The sequence below is a fragment of the Schistocerca gregaria genome, chromosome 5 (assembly GCF_023897955.1).
Source record: "Schistocerca gregaria isolate iqSchGreg1 chromosome 5, iqSchGreg1.2, whole genome shotgun sequence".
In the NCBI taxonomy this organism is placed as follows: Eukaryota; Metazoa; Arthropoda; class Insecta; order Orthoptera; family Acrididae; genus Schistocerca; species Schistocerca gregaria.
Genome location: NC_064924.1, coordinates 349302071 through 349325998, shown reverse-complemented (window position 1 = coordinate 349325998; position 23928 = coordinate 349302071). Strand labels below are relative to the sequence as shown.

General features: G+C 40.5%; 1 protein-coding gene across 2 annotated transcripts in view; it reads right to left on the bottom strand.

The window, feature by feature from the left end:
* Positions 1–365: 365 nt before the first annotated feature.
* LOC126272987 (anillin-like) overlaps positions 366–23928 on the bottom strand; it is a 151104-nt gene continuing 127541 nt past the window's right edge. The window contains exon 13 of one of the 2 annotated variants that reach the window (XM_049976336.1): positions 366–700. In XM_049976336.1, the coding sequence (XP_049832293.1) occupies positions 592–700 (109 nt within the window). In that variant the 3' untranslated portion in view covers positions 366–591. The remainder of the gene's footprint in view (positions 701–23928) is intronic. The other variant, XM_049976337.1, reaches the window with a different exon arrangement.

The window sequence follows — 23928 nt, the reverse complement described above, 5'->3', positions numbered from 1 at the left end:
ATGTTGTAAGTGCACTAGTTATAATTATACAATGCTTCTGCTATTACAGAAGTGGAAATTGTTACAGCAAAATCCTAGCCACTGTAGGAGTTCCACCCCTTGCAAGTAGACTTGGCAAACTGCAAAAGCTATCTGACAGAGAACCCAGAAACTTCTGGTTATGTGGGCGTGTGGATTCTTCCTCACAGCAACACTTTCCTTTGTGTACAAGCAGAATGCCTCAAAAGCACAGTAGCCTTATGAACAGTGATGGTTATAGATGAAACAGCAATAATCAATATAGGCATAACTCACTTTCACATTTTGAAATACAAATTACAGCATTGTTTCTGGGAGCAATATACATCTAGGAATAAGCTATTATCTGTAGATAATAAAATTAATTTAATTTCTTCTATAAAAGACCAGTCTTTTAAAATAACTTACAACTCAGAGCACTATTGTACAATGCTGGGTTTAAAATTCTTTTATTACAGTAACAAATTGCATCCAAAATTACATACTATTAGTATTACTCATTTAACAATGGTAGAAAAGGATACAGTCTTCTGCAAAAGTGAATTTTCAAATATGCCATTTGTTAGCTTTTTGTCAAAGGTTAAAATTGATAATATTCCACTCCCTCATTGATCTAATAACTTTGTTCAAAACACTGCACCACTGATTCATTTCCAGACCAGTATCTGCCGACAGGAAGTGCCTAAAACAAAAGATTTAAACTGTGTAGTTTATCGGCGGGTTCTTCAAAGTTGTTAGAGGTTGTAGAAAACATATAAAACACAGTGATTTATGTACACATCTGACAGTGATCTGTATTTGAGATAGATTGATATTGGTGAAATGGTAAACTGAAGGAACTAATACTACTGCTCTTGTGGTTTTCTTTGATCATTGAGTCAAAGTAGAAGTAATTTTCCATTCCAGTTACTTGCCATCTATTCTCTTTATTTCAATACAACTGATGCCCCTCATATTTTTGATAACATACCTTATATATTCTTATCTAGATTTGCACCTGTGAGCCACTGTTTCCATCATCTCTTCAACTACAGTTTTCAGCAATGACTCACCTTACAGTATATACTCCCTCACTCTGATGTTCTTTATAACAACTTTTTTGCATGTCTCTATGAGATAAAGTTGTGTTACAAAAATTAGTTATCCTACAGATTTCATTTCACAGTAATCTAGATTCAAAATAGAGTAGTGTTCTGGCATAACCACAAGAGCCAGAGTGAAGATGCAGAACGGAAGGCCAGAGAAGGTGGTGAGGAAACATCAGCCAATAGTGCATGCAACTGGACTGAACCACACTAAGAACGACACCTGGAAGAAGTGAATATAAGCATCGCTCCTGCTAGCCTCAGTTGCTCAGATCACCCCAGTCTGCAATGGGATTAGTGCTATGCTATCAGACTTTGTGTATAGCAAGAACTTTACTGTTGCCTCTCGCTAGCAACATTTCCTGTAGTTACAGTTAAGTATTGTCAATTTTTTTCTACAAATAAAACTACTAATGTTATTTATTTGAATTATTGTACAGCATTCATTGTTCATCAAACTAATAAACAGCATTTTATTTTAAAAAAATAGCCTTAACTTCTTCAGAAATTTGTTATCTTCATGTAAAAGCTAAATACAATAAACTCTTGACTATTAGTGGTAACTGGAGCCTTTAAAACTGTGGATGATCACATCACATGAATAATCAGCAATTAGAGCACATTAATGTATAGGGTCATTACAAAAATTACAATGTCATTATTACAATCACTGAACAAATTTTATAATAAATTGTATTTTAATAATCATAGTACTTGTGAAAATATGGTATTTACAAAGACTACAATACAGTCAAATTTCATATTACCAATTGGTACTGCTGATCCAACCAAAAAATTACTTAGGAGTACATTCAAGTATTAATCAGCTACTTTATCAAACCGACTTTGTAAAATCATGCCACAAAATGAGGTCCAATCCATAAGAGATTTTACCCACAACTCATAGAATAGCATTTTGTTGTCCTCCCAATACCTTTCTTCCTTCTGCACCCTTCTCCCTACCCTATGGCCCCTATCCCTGTGACCATCCCTGCTGAAAGACTTGCCTTATGCATACTCCTACCACTGCCTATACCAGATCTGTATCTGGCAAAACATATACTATCAAAGGGAGAGCCACCTAAAAAGAAACAACCAACCACCACGCACTTTGGGAAGAGCTTTGATGTATAGTGGCAACATGTAACTGCATGTTTTCATATTATGAAAGTATAAATGCAAATACCACCAAATACAGCTTCTAAAGCACTGAAATCGAGATTGGGGTGAGCTTTTGCCAGCAAGTCATAGCTCATGTTTCATGATCTCACTAGCCAAGACAGCAGATATTCAGAGTACAGGTCATGTGATGTAGTGAGCCAGTACAGCAGATATTCAGAGTACTTGTGATATAGTCAGCCAATAGCAACATTAAAATAGAGTGAACACAATAATTAGGAAAAGTTATTGTTTAAATTAAGATACATACAGTGTAGTTGCAAGAAAAGCTAGGCTTTCACATGCAATATTGGTTGTCAAAAATTTTTGTTAATTTTTCTGAGGGTGTGATTAGGTAGGATCCTAAGAGTTTAGTGTAAATTGCACCAGCTGAATATTTCTGACAAGCAAGATTATAAATATCATTGCTCTGCAATGAACATTTCTTGGGTTACCTGGCTGATTACATGTTCTATTGAGCAATTCATCTTCTCCATAGAAAAACCACATACATATGAAATTTCTCAAGAACTTAATTTGCACTTGTTTTTTAAGGATAATTTTACTTTTTGCCATTGTTATTGCTTAATTGTTGATCTATGAAACAACTGAAATAAATAAGAAAAACAAATAAGAAAAACAAATTTTGAAGCTTGGGCTTTTTTTTTTTTTTTTAGCATGTGTTACCCTTTAAGATATATGAAACACAAATGTGCCAGTAAAATTTTAAACAATGGCATAAATGGCTCATCCTCTGGGCCCAAAATTTTTCTGAGTGCCTGGTCCTCAAACTGTTAAGTTTTGATTGAGGGTCAAACATTCCATCATTTAAGAAATTTATCGCACATTGCCACACCTGACATAATTCATTTTGCATGAAAGGGAATTTATATTGAAAGTAACACTCCTCAAACCACCATTCACAATGCCCTTGGCCTGTTAGAAATGTAAACAGTTATGGTGCCACACTCATTGACAACAGATTGATATTATGATGTATTACATAGCCTTCATCCCAAAGCCTTTGACACAGTTTGCTGGCGGCAGACACTTGTGTGTGTGCTGTATTTTTCTGTCGTAAATGGTGCATTTTCTTTGCAACTAAAGTTTTACTTTGGTATTATTCTCTCATTTATGTTTCATTGCTGTAGTATTATTCTGTGGTAATGGACGTAAGTAAAATTCTTTGTTAGTGTGTCAGTCCTCAGCAGCCAAAATTACAAAAATTTAACAAGAACAAAACAATCAAAAATTCTCAGAATCCTAAAAAAAAAACATTCTTGGGTTTTTTCTGGATGAAAAAATTTCTGGGATTTTCTGGATTTCTCAGTTGTCCCAGGGTAATATACACCCTATTTACATTGGCATGACTACCACTAAGTTATCGGTTAGGATGAATGCGCATAGGCAGAGGTGTGCATACTGGCAACATACAGTGTCCTGTTGCAAAGCATGCTCTACAAAATGACAGCTGTGACCTCATTGCCAATTTCACCCCACTTGCCACCTGGATTAATCCTGCAGACACCAGTTTCTCAGAACTCTGCAGGTGGGAACAGGTGCAACATGTCCTTGGTTCTTGCCACTCACCTGGCCTTAATTTATGTTAATTTCCCCAGTCTCAGCATGTCTTCACAGTAAAAAATCCTTTTTTCACCCCCTTGGGGTTTTTTACATCTTTTGACCTCCCCTCCCACCTCCATCACATAAAATGCATTTATCTTTTTGCTCTCATTAACTCTTGTGGTGTCACCGTCAGACACCACACTTGCTAGGTGGTAGCCTTTAAATCGGCCACGGTCCGTTAGTATACGTGAGACCTGTGTGTCTCCTCTATCAGTGATTTGCAGACAGAGAGCCACCACACGGCAGGTCTAGAGAGACTTCCTAGCACTCGCCCCAGTTGTACAGCCGACTTTGCTTGCGATGGTTCACTGACTTCTACGCTCTCATTTGCCGAGACGATAGTTAGCATAGCCTTCAGCTATGTTATTTGCTATGACCTAGCAAAACACCAGTATCCGTACTATTGATATTGTGAATCATGTACCATAAAGAGCAACGTTCTCCGTTAATGGATTAAAGTTAAGTATTCCAACAGCTACGTCCGTTTTTCTCAATTCTAATTCCCTTGTCATGTTCCAGACCTCACGCCAGCCTGCGTGAGCTAAAACACGTGCATTTCGGCCTCCTTTACTAATGCGGTTGGCTCTCCTGCCAACCACAACAACTCTTTCACAATGTTTTACCAGTAATCTCTGTCTTGGATATCAACATATCTTCCACTTTTAAGCTTGAAGGTTTTTAAAGCTCATTCAGTGCATTCCCAGACAACCAGTCTAATTCTCATTAAGATGTATCAATCCATTGAAACCCATTTAAAACACATATTTTTTGATACAGTTTGAAATAAACAGGAATCACTGATGTAAACAAAAGATAGTGATCTAGGTAAACCTATACTTATAAAATTGTTTCAACGAAACTAGTTACTAAATTATAATTGTACTGAAGTACATAAGTCCTGTAATTGGTAGAAATATTTAGCATTAAGGTAATTAGGTGAAATCTGGTATAAATGATCGAGTACAATTGTCAAAGTCATTTCTTTGAAACTGAGATGGATTTGTGTTAAAACAGTATCTAAATTAATGTCTGCAGTATTTAAATGAAACACCAACTGAGGGAATCAAAATTCATTAGAAAATTAAAATGTAATTAGTGGAAATGTTATAAGTGGCATGTAAACATAGGCAGTCCTTTAGCTGTTTTGTCAATAATAAATAAAAGACCTATTTTGCCACATTCAATGTGAGTCTTGGAAACATATACATTGGTAGGAACATTTTCTGAACCATGTATCTTTAGCATTTTATAAAAATATTAAAAGTATTGTTAATATTTAATATTTGAGTATTTGAACATTTCTAAAACATTGAATGCTTGAAAATCGATAAATGTATTTGCTGTATAAGAGCCATGTAACTATTGAAATAGGTCATTAATTTTGAGGCAACAGTTTTAATTGTAATTTTATTAAAAATCCTTTACAACAATACCACAGATTGTTTGGATTTATGTATAAAGTGGCATTGTATGGCAGTGTCTTATGAGATGATCTGCAAGAAGCATGTAACTGCTTAAGTGAGATGTATGTCAGTGTTTTAAGCATATCAGTATTTTTGAGTTTTTTTCAAAGTAACATAATAGTTATGACATGATATAGAATAAAGGATTGTGAAACATAATCTTTGTATTGGTCATTCTTGGTGTAAAAACCAAGTTACAGTGGACATGAAGGAACACAGTGCTTGAGGGAGCAGCAAATAAAAAGCAGTTGGATGAGTACACCCCACTAAATTATAAGAATTTTAATAATAATTTCACATGTGGTGGAGGAGCTGGGATATGTCATTATTTTGTAAATTAATCTTACATTTTGTTTCAGAAAAAGTTTGTAATTCTATATTGTATTTGAGGATTGCATGAGGAAAACGAGATGGTAATCAGCAGCACTATGATATGAAGAACTAATGAGAAATGCTGAAAACGATGTAAACTGAAATAATCAAAAAGTACAGAAGAAGAAAAGTACTGTAAGTACAAATTTTATTTGATTCTTTTTGTTACTTGTTTGAAAATTTTTCGCTAGTTTTGTTAATATGGAAGACAGGGAGGTTGACATAAATAATCAGAATGGTGCAAATGTTAGTGGAGAGGAAATAACTGATAATGACCCAAGTATTTGCTAATCAATCCATGATGAAAGTAATGTAGTTAATTGAAACAATGGAATTAGGGAGAACAGTGGCCACAATAATTTAAGTGAATGTTCACCTTTTTGTGGGTTCGAGCCAAGTGCGTCTGTTTTGGATAGATTAGTTCAGTTAATGGAGGAACGGAAAAAGTCGATTGATGAACATAAAATTTCTCTCGATCAAAAACTTGACTATTGAAGAGAAATTAGATGGTCATGGGAACCAAATACGTGAAACAAACAATACCTTAGAAAAATGTTGGTTACAAGTAGACAAAAACACCAAAAAAGTGTCAGTTACAGAGGGGGAAATTGCTGCTTTAAAACAAGAAGAGCAGAATTTTGAAGAAGGGTTAGATTCTGTAGGAAGATAAGATGATAGTATCGAAAAATTTGAAACATCAGAATTTCAACGTTTAAAAATGTTTAACAAAGAAGTTGTGAAAAATTTACTAAGACAGATAAAAGTATACAAAACCTTACCAAAATTGCAAATGATAATTTTACAGAACTAAAAGAAGATGTAGGTACGTGTTTAGGGCGAATTTCAAATTTCAGTTCAAAAATTCAGGAAACTGAGCTCACTGTTACTATAAAATCTTTCAGCAACTACAGTTAATTTTGGAATAATATCAAAGGAAATATACATCCTGTTGACTTTGTTTCAAATTAAAGACAATTTTGAAAGCAGCATGAGTGACCATTTAAAAATTAAATTAATCAAAAAATTCTTGGATGGTGAGGCTCTCACATGGGCTAACCAGACAATCAAACCTGACATGACTTTTTGTGAAGTTGAACATGGTTTTATGAATAAATTTTGGTCGGATACTAGACAAGCTCAATGAAGTCCTAGTTCTTAAATGGTCCAAATTTCAAGCAAGGCAGTGGTCGAATGAGTACATTTTGTGAACAGCAGTTAAATACATTAGTGGATTTAGATAATCCATTAGATGAGATGATTCAAATTGATGCTTTGAAAAGACGTTCACCACAAAGTGTACATATGGGCCTGACGACGATATTTGGGAATTTTTGAGATATGGTGACAAATTAGCATGGGAAAGAGATGATTGGTATAATGACAGGCAAGATGACAGTAGAAATAGTAACAACAAAGTGTTCAATGATCATTTTGAACATAGGGACAGGAGAGGAGATTTTAGATATGAAAATTATAGAGGAGAGTACCAAGGGAACAGTAGATTCAGAAATGACGACAGAAGAAATGTGGAAAGAAATGACAGCAGAGAACAGAGAACAGAAATTTTGAACCAAGAAATAGGCAGTGGGGATAAATTCAACGAAATGATGGTAACAAATTTGATAACAGAGGGAATGGTCCGGGAAACTAAGGCCTGCCTCTTTTCGAGCCTGACGGAGTGAGGCAAATAGAAATAGTGTTTATAATCACGCACACTATGGTGACTTCAGAAAGGGAAGGGGTAGAGCAAATAGGGCATACCAAAACTATGTATCCAGAAGACAACCTGAAGTGAACAGAATGAATTTTGATAGGGAATTTTGGGAGAATTTTTTATCTGAGAATAAACATGAACAAAAAAGGAAAAGAAAATCTGAATTTAAAATAGAGGAAAGCATTTTGACAAATTTCTTTTATTGTAGTAATGTAGTAATAGTTACTGATAGTGATGAGTAAGGTTTAGTGAAGATGTTGAGTGATTGTGAAATGAGTGAAAGAACTGATACTGGTGTCATATGCATGGAAGCTGATGACCATGTACTTCAAAATGAAAGTGAAGATGACAGTGTTATTCCAGATAAAATTTCAGTAAGCAATAAACAGGAAAAAGAAGATGATGTAGTAGAACAGAAGGATCATAGTGCTGAAGTTGGTGTATTTGAAGAAGTGTGTGGAAATGAATTTAGTGTTGAGAGTGATATTAAGTGTGATGATAATGTTTCTGATGATGATGAGGTTGATGATAATGTATTGCTCACAGAATTGGATGGAATGGTATATGCAGAAGTTAAGGTTGACGATTGTATACTGAATGATTCTGCAAACTCTGATGTAAGCTTGAGTGATGATTTTGAAACAAGTAGAAAAGTACTTGACTGTTTAATTTTGCCAGTAGATGTCAGTGATATTGTGTCTGAATGTATTAATGAAAAGAAGAGAGAAAATTTGATCAGTAATAAAATAGTGAAAGTACTGGTAAGAGTGACTATGATAACAAATGTAACCATAGTGACCAAAGGCTTAAAACCATAAATGAAATCTGTCAAAATGTGTATTTAAAGAAGGAAAGTTGTTTTGAAAATCTAAAACAGTCGTCTATTAGAAAAATAATCAGTGGGTGTGTAGAAACAGTAGAAGGGAGCCATGATTGTGACAAAGGGGGTGAATTTTCAGGATATAGAGGAGGATCTATTATTTGAAAATGAAGTCAATGAAATTGGCAGTGAACTTTGAAGTCCATGTATTGTAGTACAGATTTCTGATTGGGTAGGAAGCTGTCTTCTGGACACAGGGAGCCCAATTACAGGATTATCAAAGAAGCTAAGAGATAATATTAAAAATAGTGAGAATTTCACAGAATTTCCAGTAATAGGGATAAGGGTAAAAGGTGAAACAGGAAAAGTAGTAAATTGATTACCAGACAAGTCTTAATATAATTTAAAATTAATGATGTGCAATTTGTACAAGGATGTTTAGTGATTGATGATTTGAAAGAAAACTTGGTATTGGGCATGAACTGGATAGTTAAGGCAAAAGTAAATTGTATCTGGGCAGACATGCAAATAACATTTGTTGAACCAAACAGTGGAATTCATGGGGAAGCTAATATTGTAATGGAAGATCATGGCCAAAGTAATCTAATTAGAGGGGTGCAAGAGACTAACAGTGCTGGTTATTGTGAGGAAGGGGAAGACTTTTGTATTAATGATAACAGCATTGACTCCTACAGTGAAGTCGTAGCTAAAAAAGTGTCTGAAACTGAAAGCCTTAATGTAGAGAACAGGAGAGAATTTGAGGATTTTTTTGTGGGATTACAATGACATATTTGATGTAAAACTGGGAGAGTAAAAGGGTATCAATGTAAATTGAAATTAAAAGTGAATGTTCCATTCTTCATTAAACCATATGCTATTTCCATCTGCAAAAGAAAAGAAGTGGAAAGAGAGCTTCAGAAAATGGAAAGGTGGAAATTAATAGAAAGAAGTTTTAGTTCATACAATAACCCATTAGCAGTGGTTTCAAAATGAGATGAAGGTATCTGATTAGTTCTTGATTCAAGACATCTAAATAGAGAAACTGACTGTCCTGAAAGCATAGATGAACTGCTTAACAATTTTGGAAATGTGAGGTAGGTGACTAGCCTTGACTTAACTTCTGGGTTTCATCAGACTGGACTGGAGAGAGATTCTAGAAAGTATGCTGCATTTTTGTTTAATGGAAAAAGTTTTCAGTACTGTGTTGTACCATTTGGTTTAAATGTATCTTTAGCAGAATTCATTAGGTGATTAGACTTTGTTTTAGGTAAAGAACTCTTGGAAAAATTAATCATTTATGTGGATGACATTTTAGTATCAAGCAAGACCTGGGAAGAGCATATACAAATTTTAAAGGAAATTGTAGAGAAAATGAGACAGGGGGGGTATGCCACGAAAATTAGAAAAACGTAAATTTGCAATGAAACAATAAAATTTCCTGGTCATTGCACAAGTGAAAAAGGGATTTTGCCTGATGGTAGTAGTAGTAGTAGTAGTAGTAGTAGTAGTAGTAGTAGTAGTAGTAGTAGTATTAGAGGGGTTTTGGGCGCACGACAGCAAGGTCTTCAGTGCCCGTTCAGTGACTTAGTGAGACGGGTGTCAAGAAAAATCCCAGAACGGAAATAGAAAACGGAACAGAAAATACAGATAACAATCATTGAAAAACATGTGCTCACCCACACCAAAGCATGGGATGAAGCAGAGCGTCAGCAGTAAAACATGGACAACACAGGAAGAAAATGATAGAGGAAGCTAAAACAATGTAGCAGATGGAAGTGGCTGGCTGACCACAAGGAAAAAAGGAGAGGAGTCAGCCACTCTGCAATACACTAAAACCTCCAGTCTAAAATTTTTTTGCCTGATGGAGGAAAGATTGAGGCCATCACAAAATTCTCAAAACCAATGAATAAACAAGATTTACAGTCATGGCTTGGATTAGTAAACTTTTATCATAAATATGTGAAAACACACGCTCTTAATATACCATGTTTAAATAACCTGTTAAGAAAAAATGCAGTGTGGGATTGGTCTGATGAATGTCAATTAGCTTCTGAGGAAATCAAGAAAGAGTTGATAGAAAGTGAAATCCTTTATAGGCCTGATTTATTATTACCATTTTGGTTGATGACTGACAGTTGTGATTATGGCTTGGAGATAAATTTGTTCCAAGAAAAGGAAATCAATGGGGAAATAGAACATCATTCTATAGGGTTTGCAAGTAGAACCTTACAGAAACATGAGAGAAATTATATGATTACAGAAAAGGGATTTAAAAAAATTTAAAAATTATTTGCTTGGGCATGAAAAAGTCTATACAGATCATAAAGCATTAAAAACAAAGATTCCAAGACTTACCAAGCGGGAAAGCGCTGGTAGACAGACACAATAAATAAAACACACAAACACACGCACAGACTTTCTAGCTTTCGCAACCGACGGTTGCTTCTTCAGGAAAGAGGGAAGGAGAGGGTAAGACAAACCCTCTTTTCTGTAGAAGCAACCGTCGATTGCGAAAGCTGGAAATTCTGTGTGTGTGTTTTATTTATTGTGCCTGTCTACCAGCACTTTCCCGCGTGGTAAGTCTTGGAATCTTTGTTTTTAATATATTTTTCCCATGTGGAAGTTTCTTTCTATTTTATTTAGATCATAAAGCATTAATGTACATACAGGAATGCAAATAGTATCATGGGAGAATTACCAGGTGGTCAATGTTCTTAGAGCAGTTTAGATATTCAGTTCATTTCATAAAAGGAAAGGATAATTTAATTGCTGATGCCCTGTCAAGAACGCCAGTGGGAAATGTAAATGATAATGAAAATTGTAGTCAAGGAAAGAATTTGAAAATTATGTACTTTAAAGATGTGAAAGAATAAAATGAAATTAGGAAAATCTGTAATAAATTGAGAAGATACCAAAATGGTGATGATCATTGGAAGCTTGTTAAAAGTTAGTTAGGGAAGACAGGTCATGAGGAGGTACAAATGTACTACCAAGTCTTCAAAGGCATTCTGTTTTATAGACACAACCCAGACAGTGATGTGTGGAAAGTTTGCTGGCCAGAGTCTCACATCAATACTTTGATAAAATATACACAGGAAAATTTCAGACACAGTAGTGCATTGAAATGTATTCAGAAAATCCAAGAATGTATATATTTTCATAATATGTCTAGGAGGATTAGGACTTTACTTACCAGTTGTGATTGATGTCAAAGAACAAAAGTTAGTAACAAAACCAACAAGGGTCTTTTACAAAATGTGATACCTCAAACAGTTGGATTGAGTGGAAATAGATTTGTATGGCCAACTTCCAAGAGCTAAAGGACGGTTTCATTATATTTTTTGTTATTGTAGACTTATTTTCAAAATATGTAAAATTTTATCCTTTAAAGAAAGCAACTAGCAAGAAAATAACAACCAAATTTGTGAAAGACTACTTTATTAAAGTGGGTATACCAAAATCAGTTTTATCAGACAATGGGAGTCAGTTTACTTCAAAGTTCTGGAAGAAATTTGAAGAAGAATATAATGTCAGACATACCCTAATTTTATCTTATTCACTAAAATGTAACCTGACTGAGCATTATATGAGTTACGAGTAGTCACAGAAGAAAGGGGGTCTACTAAAAGTGGATGGATCCAGTCAGAGGAGTCAAATTATAAAATAAACATTAAACAAACACAGTAAAAGGCACCAAAGGTGAGACCAAATCTAAAAACTGGAAGAAAGGGGCAGTCATGGGGTCATAGACTGAGAATACTGGAAAAGAGGTTTCAACCACAACCAACCTGCCCCTATTCCAAGACTGAAGTAGAACCTTATACCTGAAAATAAAAACCACTTTCATGGAGGGAACTGAGGACCAGTCCAACCATCCATGGATCATCTGATAATATTAAATTTAAGGAATCAAGAAGACAATATTTCACTTGAAGGGTCAAAAGAAGTGAACATTCCACCTGTCTGTAGGATACCATCAGTCTGGATCCACAACCACATTGTGGATAAAAATCTGAAGGGAACCACAGAAGCCCAACTCATGGAGGGTAACTAAAATGTGATGGCACCAAGCCATGTCATACACCTTATGCAGGCCAAAGAAGATTGCGACAATGTGCTGGCAGTTCATAAAAGCCTGACGAATGGCTGATTCCAATCAGAGTAAATGGTCAGTTGGAGATTCTGCTCGGAAGCCAAACTGATACAGGGACAAAAGGCCCTGAGATTTGAGTACCCAATGTAATCTGAAGCTGACCATCCTTTTGAGCAGTTTACGAGGTACATTTGTCAGGCAAATGGGATTTTTGCGGGCTTAAGGACAGGGATATGTGTCAAGAAACAATGTGGTCTTCCAAAGCTTAAGGATGGTGACAACTGTAGTGTCTTGCCACTGTGATAGTAAAGCACCTGTGAGCCAAATACAGTTTTAGACCCTGAGGAGATATTGCCTCTGGGGAACGTCCAAGTATTAGATCATCTGGTTGTGGATGGAATCTGGGCCTGGGGCCATGTATCGTAAAGAACTAAGAGCCTGCAACAATTCCCATTCAGTGAAGAATTCATTACAGGGCTCAGCATGGTGTGGAATGAAACAGAGGGGGGTCTGTTCAGCTCTGCATTTCTACTGGAGAGGGGTAGCAGGATAGGAAGATAGGAAGAGGATGCCGACACTATTGCAAAGTGTGTTGTGAGGTGTTCTACTAGGATCGATGGATCAGTGCACAGGGCACTTTGGAGGTTAAGACCCTTAACACTTGACAGTCACTGATGGCCCAGACGGCTATGGAGCTTTGACCAAACCTGTGATGAAGAGGAATATGTCCCCAGGGAGGAAACATAGTGCTCCCAGCATTCCTTATTACTCCACTTAATAGGGTAGTGAGCTTTATACCAAGGATATACTTAAAAGTGTGGAGGTTGGTCTGTGAAGGGTGACATTTAAATTGCTTCAGCACATGGTTGCAGTGCTGGACAGCAACTGCAACATCTTTGGTCCACCAGGTCACTGGTCAATGATGAGGGGAACCTGTGGATACGGGGACAGCAGTGCCAGCAGCTTGAAGAATAGTGGCAGATACGCCTTGCACCACTAGATCAATGGAATTCGAGAGAGAGGTGTCAAAGTGCATAGTAGATGTATATAAAGACCATTTGGCACTGCATAATGGCCAAAGTGAGGGGTGTCTGCCTGGCATCAGCAAGAAAATGACAGAATCTCTGGAAAGTGGTTACTGTCACAAAGGTCATCATGGGATGACCAGTATAGGAAAGGTATGAGGGCAGTGGAGGAGATCATGATATTGATAGCAGAGAAGGTGGAATGGCACTGAAGTGGTAGGGGAACCATCACTGGGGAGACAAAAATTGAGGTCTGTGATGAGTTGGTCAATTAGGATACCCCTACCCACTGAAGTGACACTCCCCCACAGTGGGTGGTGGACATTAAGGTTCCCAAGAAGGATAAACAGGGGTGAGAGTTGCCGGATTAAGGTAGACAGTGTAACATAAGGAAGCAGCCTACCTGGAGGGAGGTAGATACTGCAAATTGTAATTGCCAGAGCAGCTTGCACTCAAACCACTATTGCTTCGAAGTTGGTATGTAGGGGGATCCAGTCACTAATGACATCAGAGCAAACCAAAGTAGAGACTCCACCGGATGTTACCCAGGGGCCAGCATGCTTCTGACAGAACGCCCAATAACCATAAAATATTGGAGAGTGGTCATCACAGAAATACATTTCTTGAAGAACAGGACAGAATGCAGAATAGGACGACACAAGACATTGAATTTTCAGTAGGTGACGATAGTATCTATTGTAATTCCACTGGATAATTGTGTGGAGTAAGTCCAAGTTAGACATAAAACAGCCAAGAGGTGGTCATGTCACTCCGTCAGTAGTCATCACCGACAAGGATTGGGTGACATTCATAAATAAGGTATCAGACAGGTTGTGAAGGAGGAGATGGCACCTCCGGTGGCACCAGTGGGGGCCTTGTCACCATTCAAAGAGGATGGCCATTTGAGAACTGCCAGATTTTTGCAGATTTTTGACACACTTCACACTGATAAGTATCCACCCTGATGCCATCTACTCTGACGAGGGCTCTCCTCATGGGCGCCATCCAGCAACAGCAAGGGCCGTCTGGCACGGCGGCCATTGCCAGGAGTTCCAATGCTCCAAGAAGGTAAGTAATCACTCCTTAGCATATAGGGGGAGGGAACAGCTCAAGTGTCAGTAGTATGATCGATGTGTTGTCAGGGGGCTGAGCTGTATGGGTACATAACAGCCCACCGCACGGACCGGTGGTGGTGACTTGGTAGGGTGAAAGGAGGCTACAGTGGGGAAGGAGGAGGAGAAGGGAGAGGGGAGAGGGGAGAGGAATCCACACCATAGATGCTAGGGAATGAGTTCTTCCCCAAATGACTCGCACTAAAAACAAGAAATGTAGATTGACTGATTGAGAGAGTATGGGATCAAATGGTGAGGTCATCAGTCTCTCAGTTCCAAAGAGGATTACATAAGAGTGTCTGCTAAAAATGAATGGATTCAGTCAGAGGAGTCAAATTATAAAAGAATGAACATTAAACATACACAGTAAAAACTGGAAAAAAAGGGGGGGGGGGACGGGCAGTCATGGGGCCACAGACCATGAAGACGGCAAGAGGAGCCCCAATCAGAACCAACCCGTTCCTGCTCCAAGACTATAGGAGAACCTTGTATCTGGAAATAAAAACCACTTTCATGGAGGAAACCAAGGACCAGGTCAACCATCTGTGGATCATCTGCTAATATTAAACTTAAGGAAGCAAGAAGACTGTAATTAGCATGAAGGGTTGAAAGAAGGGGACATGGCACCAATATGTGAGATATCGTCAGACTGGCACAACAACCACATTGTGGGGGCAGGTCATTACATAGGAGGAAACAATGGGTGAGCCAGGAATGGCCAATGCATAAATGACATAAAACAGTGGACTCCTTTTGAGAGAGGCGGAAAGAAGTGCCGCAAACTGCAGTAGACTCCTTGATTGTGCGGAGTTTATTACTATGAGAAATAGTGCTTCAGATGGCATTCCACTGTTGGGGAAAGAGAAGGAACTCTACAAGGATGGTACATCCAAGATGCCAGTAAACCATAGGAGCAACATAGACCTTAGGACCCTGGAAGAAAGCTGTTCTAATCTGTGGTCTAGGCACCACTCAAGGAGGGGTATGGGAGGAAAGACATGGGGCACAGTCCAGTGAGTGCAGATGGAGATCACGGCAGAGGGTAATGAGACACATGCCAACGGGCAATCCCACCCATGGGCAGATGATACGAGGGAGACATCCCTCATTGGCAAAGAGCACAGGGTACACAGGATGGTCAAGGAATTTGTGAATAGCGATTGTGTAAGAAACAAGGAGTTGGCTCCATCGGATCTGTAGGGTGGGAATCCCTGCTTCTTTGAGGAGACTATCAACAGGACTAGTGTGAAAGGCACCAACAGCCAGACACAACCCACAATGATGGACAGGGTCAAGGAGTTTCAAAGTGGAAGGAGATGCTGAGCCATAAATCTGACTACCATAATACAGTCTGGACAAAACCAGAGCAAGGTAAAGATGGAGAAGAGTGGAACGGTCTATACCCAAAGATGTGTGGGCCAGTAGGTGGAGAGCATTAAGCTTCCACATGCATGTAGTCTTTAGGTGGCAAATGTGGGGCAGCAATGTCAGCTTGTTATCAAAAATAAGGCCCAAGAAACGGGACAGTGTTACAACATCAAGGAGCTGGTTGACTAAGTGAAGTTCTGGAACAGAGTGTACTGTGGGTTGGCGACGAAAATGTATAACCTGCATTTTGGAGGAGGAAAACTGGAAGCCATGGTTGGTGGCCCATGTAGAGGCCCATTGGATGGCGCCTTGGAGCTGGTGCTGAGCAGACACAATCAAGTGGGAGCTGCTCCAGATGCAAAAATCATCAACATACAATGCCAGGGTAACCAGAGGCCCAACAGAGGTCACAAGCCCATTTATGGCAATGAGGAAGAGCATGACACTTAGCACACAACCCTGTGGGATAACATTCTACTGAATGTGAGGGGTGCTTGATGAAGTGTCAACTCAAACATGGAAGAGCCGGTAAGATAAAAACTCATGGATAAAAATCAGAAGGGGACCATGGAAGCCCCAGCCGATTTGATGGTGTCAAGCCATGTCATACTCCTTATGTAGGTCAAAGAACACGGTGACAAGGTGCCGGCAGTGAGTAAAAGCCTGTTGGATGGCTGATTCTAATGGGAGTAAATGTTAATTGGGAGATTGCCCAGTCCGGAAGCCACACTGATTAAGGAGACAAAAGGCCCCGAGACTCAATTACCCAACATAATCTGGAGTTGACCGTCCTTTCACGCAATTTACAAAGCACATTTGTAAGGCTAATGGGATTTTCGCGGGCTTAAGGACAGAGATAACTATACTGTCTCACCATTGTGATGGAAAAGCACTCGCGACCCAGATGTGGTTGAAGAACCTGAGGAGCTGTTGCATCTGGGGAACGTCCAAGTGTTGAATCATCTGATTGTGAATGGAGTCTGGCCTTGTGGCTATGTCTTGTGAAGAGCTAAGAACCTTCACCAATTGCCAATCAGTGAAAGAAGCATTGTAGGGATCAACATGGTGCGGGATGAAATGGAAGGGGGTCTGTTCAACTCTGTATTTCTGCTGGAGAAAGGCAAGAGGGTAGGAAGCGGATGACTAATACAAGTATGTCACAAGGTGTTCTGAAAGGACCAACGGATCAGTACACAGAGCTCCTTGGATGTTCAGACCCTGGACACTTGACTGTTGCTAGCGGCCCAGAATGATATGGACCTTTGACCAAACCTGTGATAAAGAGGCATATGTCCCCAGAGAGGGAACATCGTGCTCCCAGCATTTTTTTTTTATTCCGCTTAATAATGTAATGAGCTTTAGCATGAAGACACTTAAAGGTGAGGAGGTTGTCTGGGAGGCGTGTTGCTTAAATTGCTGCCGTTCGTGTTGGCAGTCCTAGACAGTGACTGCGACGTCCTTGGTCCACCACGTTACTGGCCAATGATGAGGGGGCCCTGTGGATAGGGGGACAGCAGTGCCAGCAGCATGAAGAAGGGCAGCAGAGATGTCTTGCATGACTACATCAATAGAATTCAAGAGGGAGGTGTCAAAGCAGACATATATAAGGGCCAACTGGCCCTGTGGAATACCCAACATAGGGGCCTGTATACCTGGCGGCAGCAGGGGAATGCTAGTGTCACTGGGAAGTGGTCACTATCACAAAGTTGATCATGGGATGACCAATGTAGGGAAGCCATGAGGGCAGGGGAGGAGATCGTGAGATCAATAGCAGAAAAGTTGCCATGAGCAGCACTGAAGAGTGTAGGGTAACCATCATTGAGGGGAGACAAATCGAAGTCCGTGATGAGTTAGTCAATTAGGGTACTCCAACCTGTTGATGTGACACTCCCCCACTGTGGATGTTGGGCGTTGAAATCCCCAAGGAGGAGAAATGGGGATGGGCGTTGCTGAATTAAGGTAAATAGTGCAACATAAGCAAGTGGCCTACCTGGAGGGAAGTAGACACTGCAAACGGTGATTGCCGGAGTCATTTGCACTCTAACCGCTATCACTTCCAAGGTGGTACATAGGGGGATCCAGTCACTAAGGACATCGGAGTGAACCAAAGTGCAGACCCCACCAGATGCTATCCCAGGGCCAGCACGGTTCTGACAGAATGCCTGATAACCATGTAAAGTGGGAGAGTGGTCTCACAGAAATGTGTTTTTGGAGAAAAAGACAGAATACAGAGTAAGAGGAGACAAGATGTTGCATTTCCAAAAGGCAACGATAGTAGCCTTTGCAGTTCCACTGTATGATCATGTGGCATGAGTTCAAGGTAGGCATGAAGGAGCCAAGGAGGACGTCAGGTTACTTTGTCAGTATTTGTCACCAAGGATGGGGTGACATCCATAAATAAGATGTCAGATTCAGGTTGCAAGAGGGGAGTTGGCACCTCCAGGGGCACCAGGAACGCATTGTCTTGGGATTTATCTTTCTCCTCCTCCTCCTCCTCCTCCTCCTCCTCCTCTTTCTGAGGCGGAGGACGCCAGGACACAGGGGGTGTACAGGCATCTGCAATATCGGGAACCGGAAAAGAGTGGGTGACCTTGGGGCCCACAGATGGTGTGCCTCATGGCCGAGTGGTGGTAACTGTCTTCTGGCCTGAGACACACTGGGGAGAGGGTTCCCAGGATGGAGCCCGATCACCGGCAGATGCCGAAGAAGGAGGTGCACTTCTTCAGATGGGGTGCGGGGCGACTCCCTGATGGGAGGTCATGGTAACAGCAGGGGAGGTGGAGGGGAGAGTGGAATGGGGCTGGGATAAGGACGAGGGAGGGGGAGGAGAAGGGGGAGGGGGAGGACAAGGGGGAGGAGGAGGAGGAGGAGGAGGAGGAGGAGGAGAAGGAAAGGAAGTAACAGAGATAAAAGTTGAAGATAGTGATACTGGATGGAGTGTCTCATCCTTTTGGCGAGCCTCACTGTAAGACAGGTGATCCAGGGACTTATATTCTTGTATCTTCTTTTCTCTCATATAATCTGGGCAATCTGGCGAGCAAGGGGAGTGGCAGTGAGCACAATTAACACACACAGGCGGTGGATCACAAGGGCTTCCCTCATAGATGGGGTGGCCACAGTCACCACACAAAGGGTCCACTGTACAGGGGGAAGACATATGCTCAAAACGCAAGCACCAAAAGCACTGCATAGGTGGAGGGATGTACAGCTTCATGTCACATATGTAGCACATAGCCTTGACCTTCTTTGGGAGGGTACCACCTCAAAAAGCCAGAATGAAGGCGCCAGTATTGGTGCGGCTGTGTATTTGCGACCCTTCTTCACATGTCCGACAAAATGAACGCCATGCCGCTCCAAATAGCTTGGAGTTCCTCATCAGTTTGCAGGGTGAGGTCCCTTATGAAAAATGACTCCCTGGACCATATTCGGAGATGGTGAGGAATGATAGACACTGGGACACTGCCAAGATTATCACAGGCATGATTAGCTATGGATTGTGCGGAAAAAGAAGCTTTGATGAACAGGGAGCCCGACCACATCTTACTAAGAGACTCCACTTCACCAAACTTGTCCTTGATATTTTCCATGAAAAACAATGGCTTTGTGGTGGTGAATGTATCCTCATCTCTCCTAGTACAGATGAGATGATGGGGGAAAAGGTTTCAGCCCAAGATGGTGAGCCTGGCCCTCCTCCCATGGTGTAGAGGGAGGGGAAGGCTGCCAGCTCATACGAGACAGCATTTAAGAATTCTTCAACATTCGAAGAGGCGGCCATGTGAGAATGGCCAGGGTTTTGCAGCTTGATATATTTCATGCACCAGGCATCCTCCCTGATACCACTCACTCCGACCAGGGGCTCTCCCCATGGGCACCACCCAGCCACAACAAGAGCCATCTGGCACAGCAGCTGTTGCTGGGAGTTCCGATACTTCAAGAAGACAAGCAACCACTGCTTGGCGTACACGGGGAGGGAACAGTTCAGGTATTAGTAGTGTGAACCCTATGTTGTCAGGGGGCTCAGCCATATGGGTATGTAACGGCCCCACCACATGGACTGGCTACACATGCTGGGACCTAGCAGGGTGGAAGAGGGCTACAATGAGGAAGGGAGAGGGGAGAGGAATCCACACCATAGATGCTAGGGACGGACTTGTTCTCCATATGGGTCACACTAAAATCAGGAAATTTTGAAGGGGAGGTCAAACATCAAGTGGGGACCGAAATGCCAAAAGGGTGAAAGAACAGGCAAAAGGCACAAAATTGCATCAAATACAGGAAACCTGGGAAATAGTCAGGTCTACATAAAGCAGAACACCAAGAGAGGGGAAGGAGGTGGCAACAGGGAAGGAATGGGGATAGGGAGGGAGGGGGCAGGGAAAAGGAAAAAGGAGCTACAATGGCTCAGGGCCCCGTGTGAGCCATCCACAAACTTGCGCACAGAACTGTAAGCCCCCTGGGGAGAAGAAATTTTGGAGCGGAGGTATACAAAAAAAATCAGGTGGATACCCAGGTTGACATAAATCAGAACTCAGAGAGGGAAAGGAGGGGGGCTAAAGAGGGAGTGAGGAGAGGGAGGGAGGGCAGGGTGAAGGAAATGCAGCCAGGGAAGAGAGTGTTGGTTGCAATAGCTTGGGGCCCCAGGTGAGCCATGCACAAACTCACAAAAGAAGGAAGTTGTTTTTCCAGAAAGAGTACAACAGGTGGTGTAGAGGATGACTAAGAATTAATTTACGCACTAGTACTAGCAGTGTGCACAGATTTATGTAGGTTCTGCTCTTACGCATTTCTTGCATTAGTGTTATTAGTAACTTGTGTCTGAATCCCATGTAGTGTTAGTGTATTTTGCGGAAAATATCTCCGGGTAAGCCCTTGCACTGTGTCACTAGTGCTTATTTTCCCTTGCACTTCTACCCCAAAACATCCATCCTCCATCCACCCTGTTACACCCCTGGATCTAATTCTAATTGTTTTATACATGGTCCACACTTTTAATATTTGTTTGTAACTCACTTCATTTAATGCTAAACATTCATTTTATACCAGTAAAACAATATTTTTGACACACTGCAATCTTTCCATCCCTTGCAACATGGAAACTATTGGTCCTAGGAAAAAATGAATAGGACCTTTTTTGTAGGAAATTTTTGCTGTTTAATTTTACACTGATAAATGTTTTTGTTAGAAGACAATTGTAGTGAAATGGGAAACAACATAAGAAAGTGATATTTAAATGTCCCCTTCCATACCAATGCTCACACCCCACCAGTCGTAATTTTTAGTATGTTATTCAGAACACTCCATCTTAGGACCATTCAAAAATGTGTGTCTACGCAGTATCCCCCCTCCCCCCCCCCCCATTTTATTTCACTGATTGGGCTATTCTTGAGGTAAAATGCTTTCAGATTCAAACCCAAAAGAGTTAAGCTTGCAGCTTAGGTTACACTTAAGTTGTTAGCTTGCCACTGTTATTAGTTTTATTTAAGGTTTATGATTTTGCGAGTACCATCAAAATGGTGTGATTTTGGAAAGAGTGGGGGGGGGGGGGGGGGGGGGATTTCTGACAGAATGGTTCATTTGCTCTTTCCCATTGCATAGCAGTGAATTGCCATTCATTTTCAATTCCAGGTGTAGTTATTTTAGAACAAGATGTATTTATCGCACTCTTCAACTTTTATTTTGGGTCAAACATTTGCTTAGGTAACTATATAATAAACAGTCTCATTGTTCAAAGTATAGTGTCATCTAGTGGAACCACTCTACTATTGAGACTGGTAGGAAAGTATTATAATTCAATTGACAATGAGCTCAGTGGTTTATGGTATTGAGACAATTCCTGTATAAATCTGTCAAGTTTGTTTGTGTGCTGTTATTAAACAACAACAACAACAACTTTTACAAAATTATGTACTGTATGGGGTGGTTTTGGAAAATACCAAGAACCTATAAAATCAAGGAAGATACTTTAGTACAGTGTAATTATGAGCCAGAACTTTTAGGAAAAGCTGTTCACAATACTCAGTGTGGAAAATTATTGTATAGAGAAGGATGTGAGCTGTATGGTATTCCTAGATCAACCATACAAAATTAAGTGTGGGAAATACATCCAAACAATTGGGAGACAACCAGAACTAAATGAGGAAAAAGAAGAAATATTGAAGCAAGTTATACTGAGGGCTGCACATCGGGGATTATCTTTCACTAAACCGGAGAAGACTGCCTAACAGGGTATGAGTCCTACCAGATGTGCATTTCCACATTCACATTGGTCAACTTCTTGTGGGAGGATTGTCAAGTACCTAGGTGGGTGGCCGCAAGGAGATGACTTGCAGTGAAGACCTAAACTACCTCATGCTGGTGGTCATACACCCCCAGTAGCCTTGCCTGATGGATCAGGTTGTTGCAATGCTGACAGATACAGTCCTGTCAGTTCCTCTCTTGGCTACTGTACACAGGGGCATGGGTGGTCAGTAAGTGTGTGTCTGGTTAAGGGTGGTCGAATTACTATTGTGTCTAAGCAGAAGGTGTAATTAAATGAATGACGAACACTAACTTCACTTAAGGAATGTTTATGTAGCACTTGCACATACAGTTACAGAACATTCCAGTACAATGACTCTTGATATTTGTGGCTACTTCTAGAACATCCTCAAACTGAATATATAAATTAAAATTGTACAGTCCAGGTGAGATTCGAACTCGTGACCCTACATGCAACAGTCTAGTATCATAACCACTACACCACAGTGATGGTGCTACTCAGGTTCTTCTGTAACATTGCTCTCTCCTTAAGAGAACGTCATCTCGGTGTTACGTCCTAGTCTGGGAACGAGTCATAGGTATTGCATACTCCAACTCTCGATGACTGATGTTCGCCCTGGCGGTGATCTACTTAGAACTTACTTTGCTGCTATGCTCTATGTCACCTTTCCACTTGTTACCGGCGCTTTGAATTTACCTGGGTTGCAGGGTACTTATAGGGCTTCATTCAAAGGATGTGGACTGTATCTTTGATCTTTTGTCATCTTGTGTTGGGGTCAAAATCTTCAACTTCGTAAGTAACATCAGACAACTGTCTTCCAGGTTTATAAGGTCCAAAATAGCACCTGAGGAGCTTCTCAGAGAGACCAACCTTCTGAACAGGAGTGAAGATCCAGTCAAGGTCACCAGGCTGGTAGACAATAGGACACTGGCTCGCTTCATACCTTCGGCAATCATTTTCTTGAGCCTGCAGCATGTGGAGTCGAGCTAACTGCTGAGCTTCCTCAGATCTGGTTTACACCTGGCTGATGTAGTTGTCATCCATGTCATCAGGATGTAATTGAAACACAGCACCCATTCACCAGGAAAAATGGTGTAAATCCTGTGGTGTCTTGTTTGGTGGTGGTGTAGGCAAACGTCACAAAAGGTAGCACCTCATCCCAGTTGCTCTGCTCAACACTGATGAACATTGATAGCATGTCAGCCACGGTCTTATTAAGGCATTCAGTATGTATGCTAGTTTGCGGATGGTAGGCAGTCGTCATGTGATGAGTAACGTTGCACCAACGGTTTCTCTCCGTCAGAAGATTTGATTTAAAACTTTCCCTTGATCTGTAATTAAGGTCCTTGGGGGCACCGTGTTTTAATACAATGTCTTCCACAATGAATTTGGCTACCTTGAATGTTTTGCCTGTTTTCACAGCTTTTGTAATGGCATAGCATGTCAGATAATCATTGCAAACAACCATCCATCTATTGTCACTAGCAGACATTGGAAATTGTCCGAGGAGGTCAATCCCAACATGCTGGAAAGGCATTGTGGCTGGTGAAATTGGTATGAGTTGGCCAGGTGGTTCCTGGGGAACTGCCTTTCACTTCTGGCACTCTCGACAGTGCGACACATATTGATTCACATTCCTAAATAAACCTGACCAGAAAAATCTCTTGCGGATCCTATTGTATGTTTTAATAAATCCTAAATGTCTGGCCTCAGGTGTGCCATGCTATTTCTGTAGAACATCTAAGCGCATGTGTTTAGGAATCGCTGGCAGCCACCTCTTTCCAAACAGATCAAAGTTTTTCTTACAAAGGACAG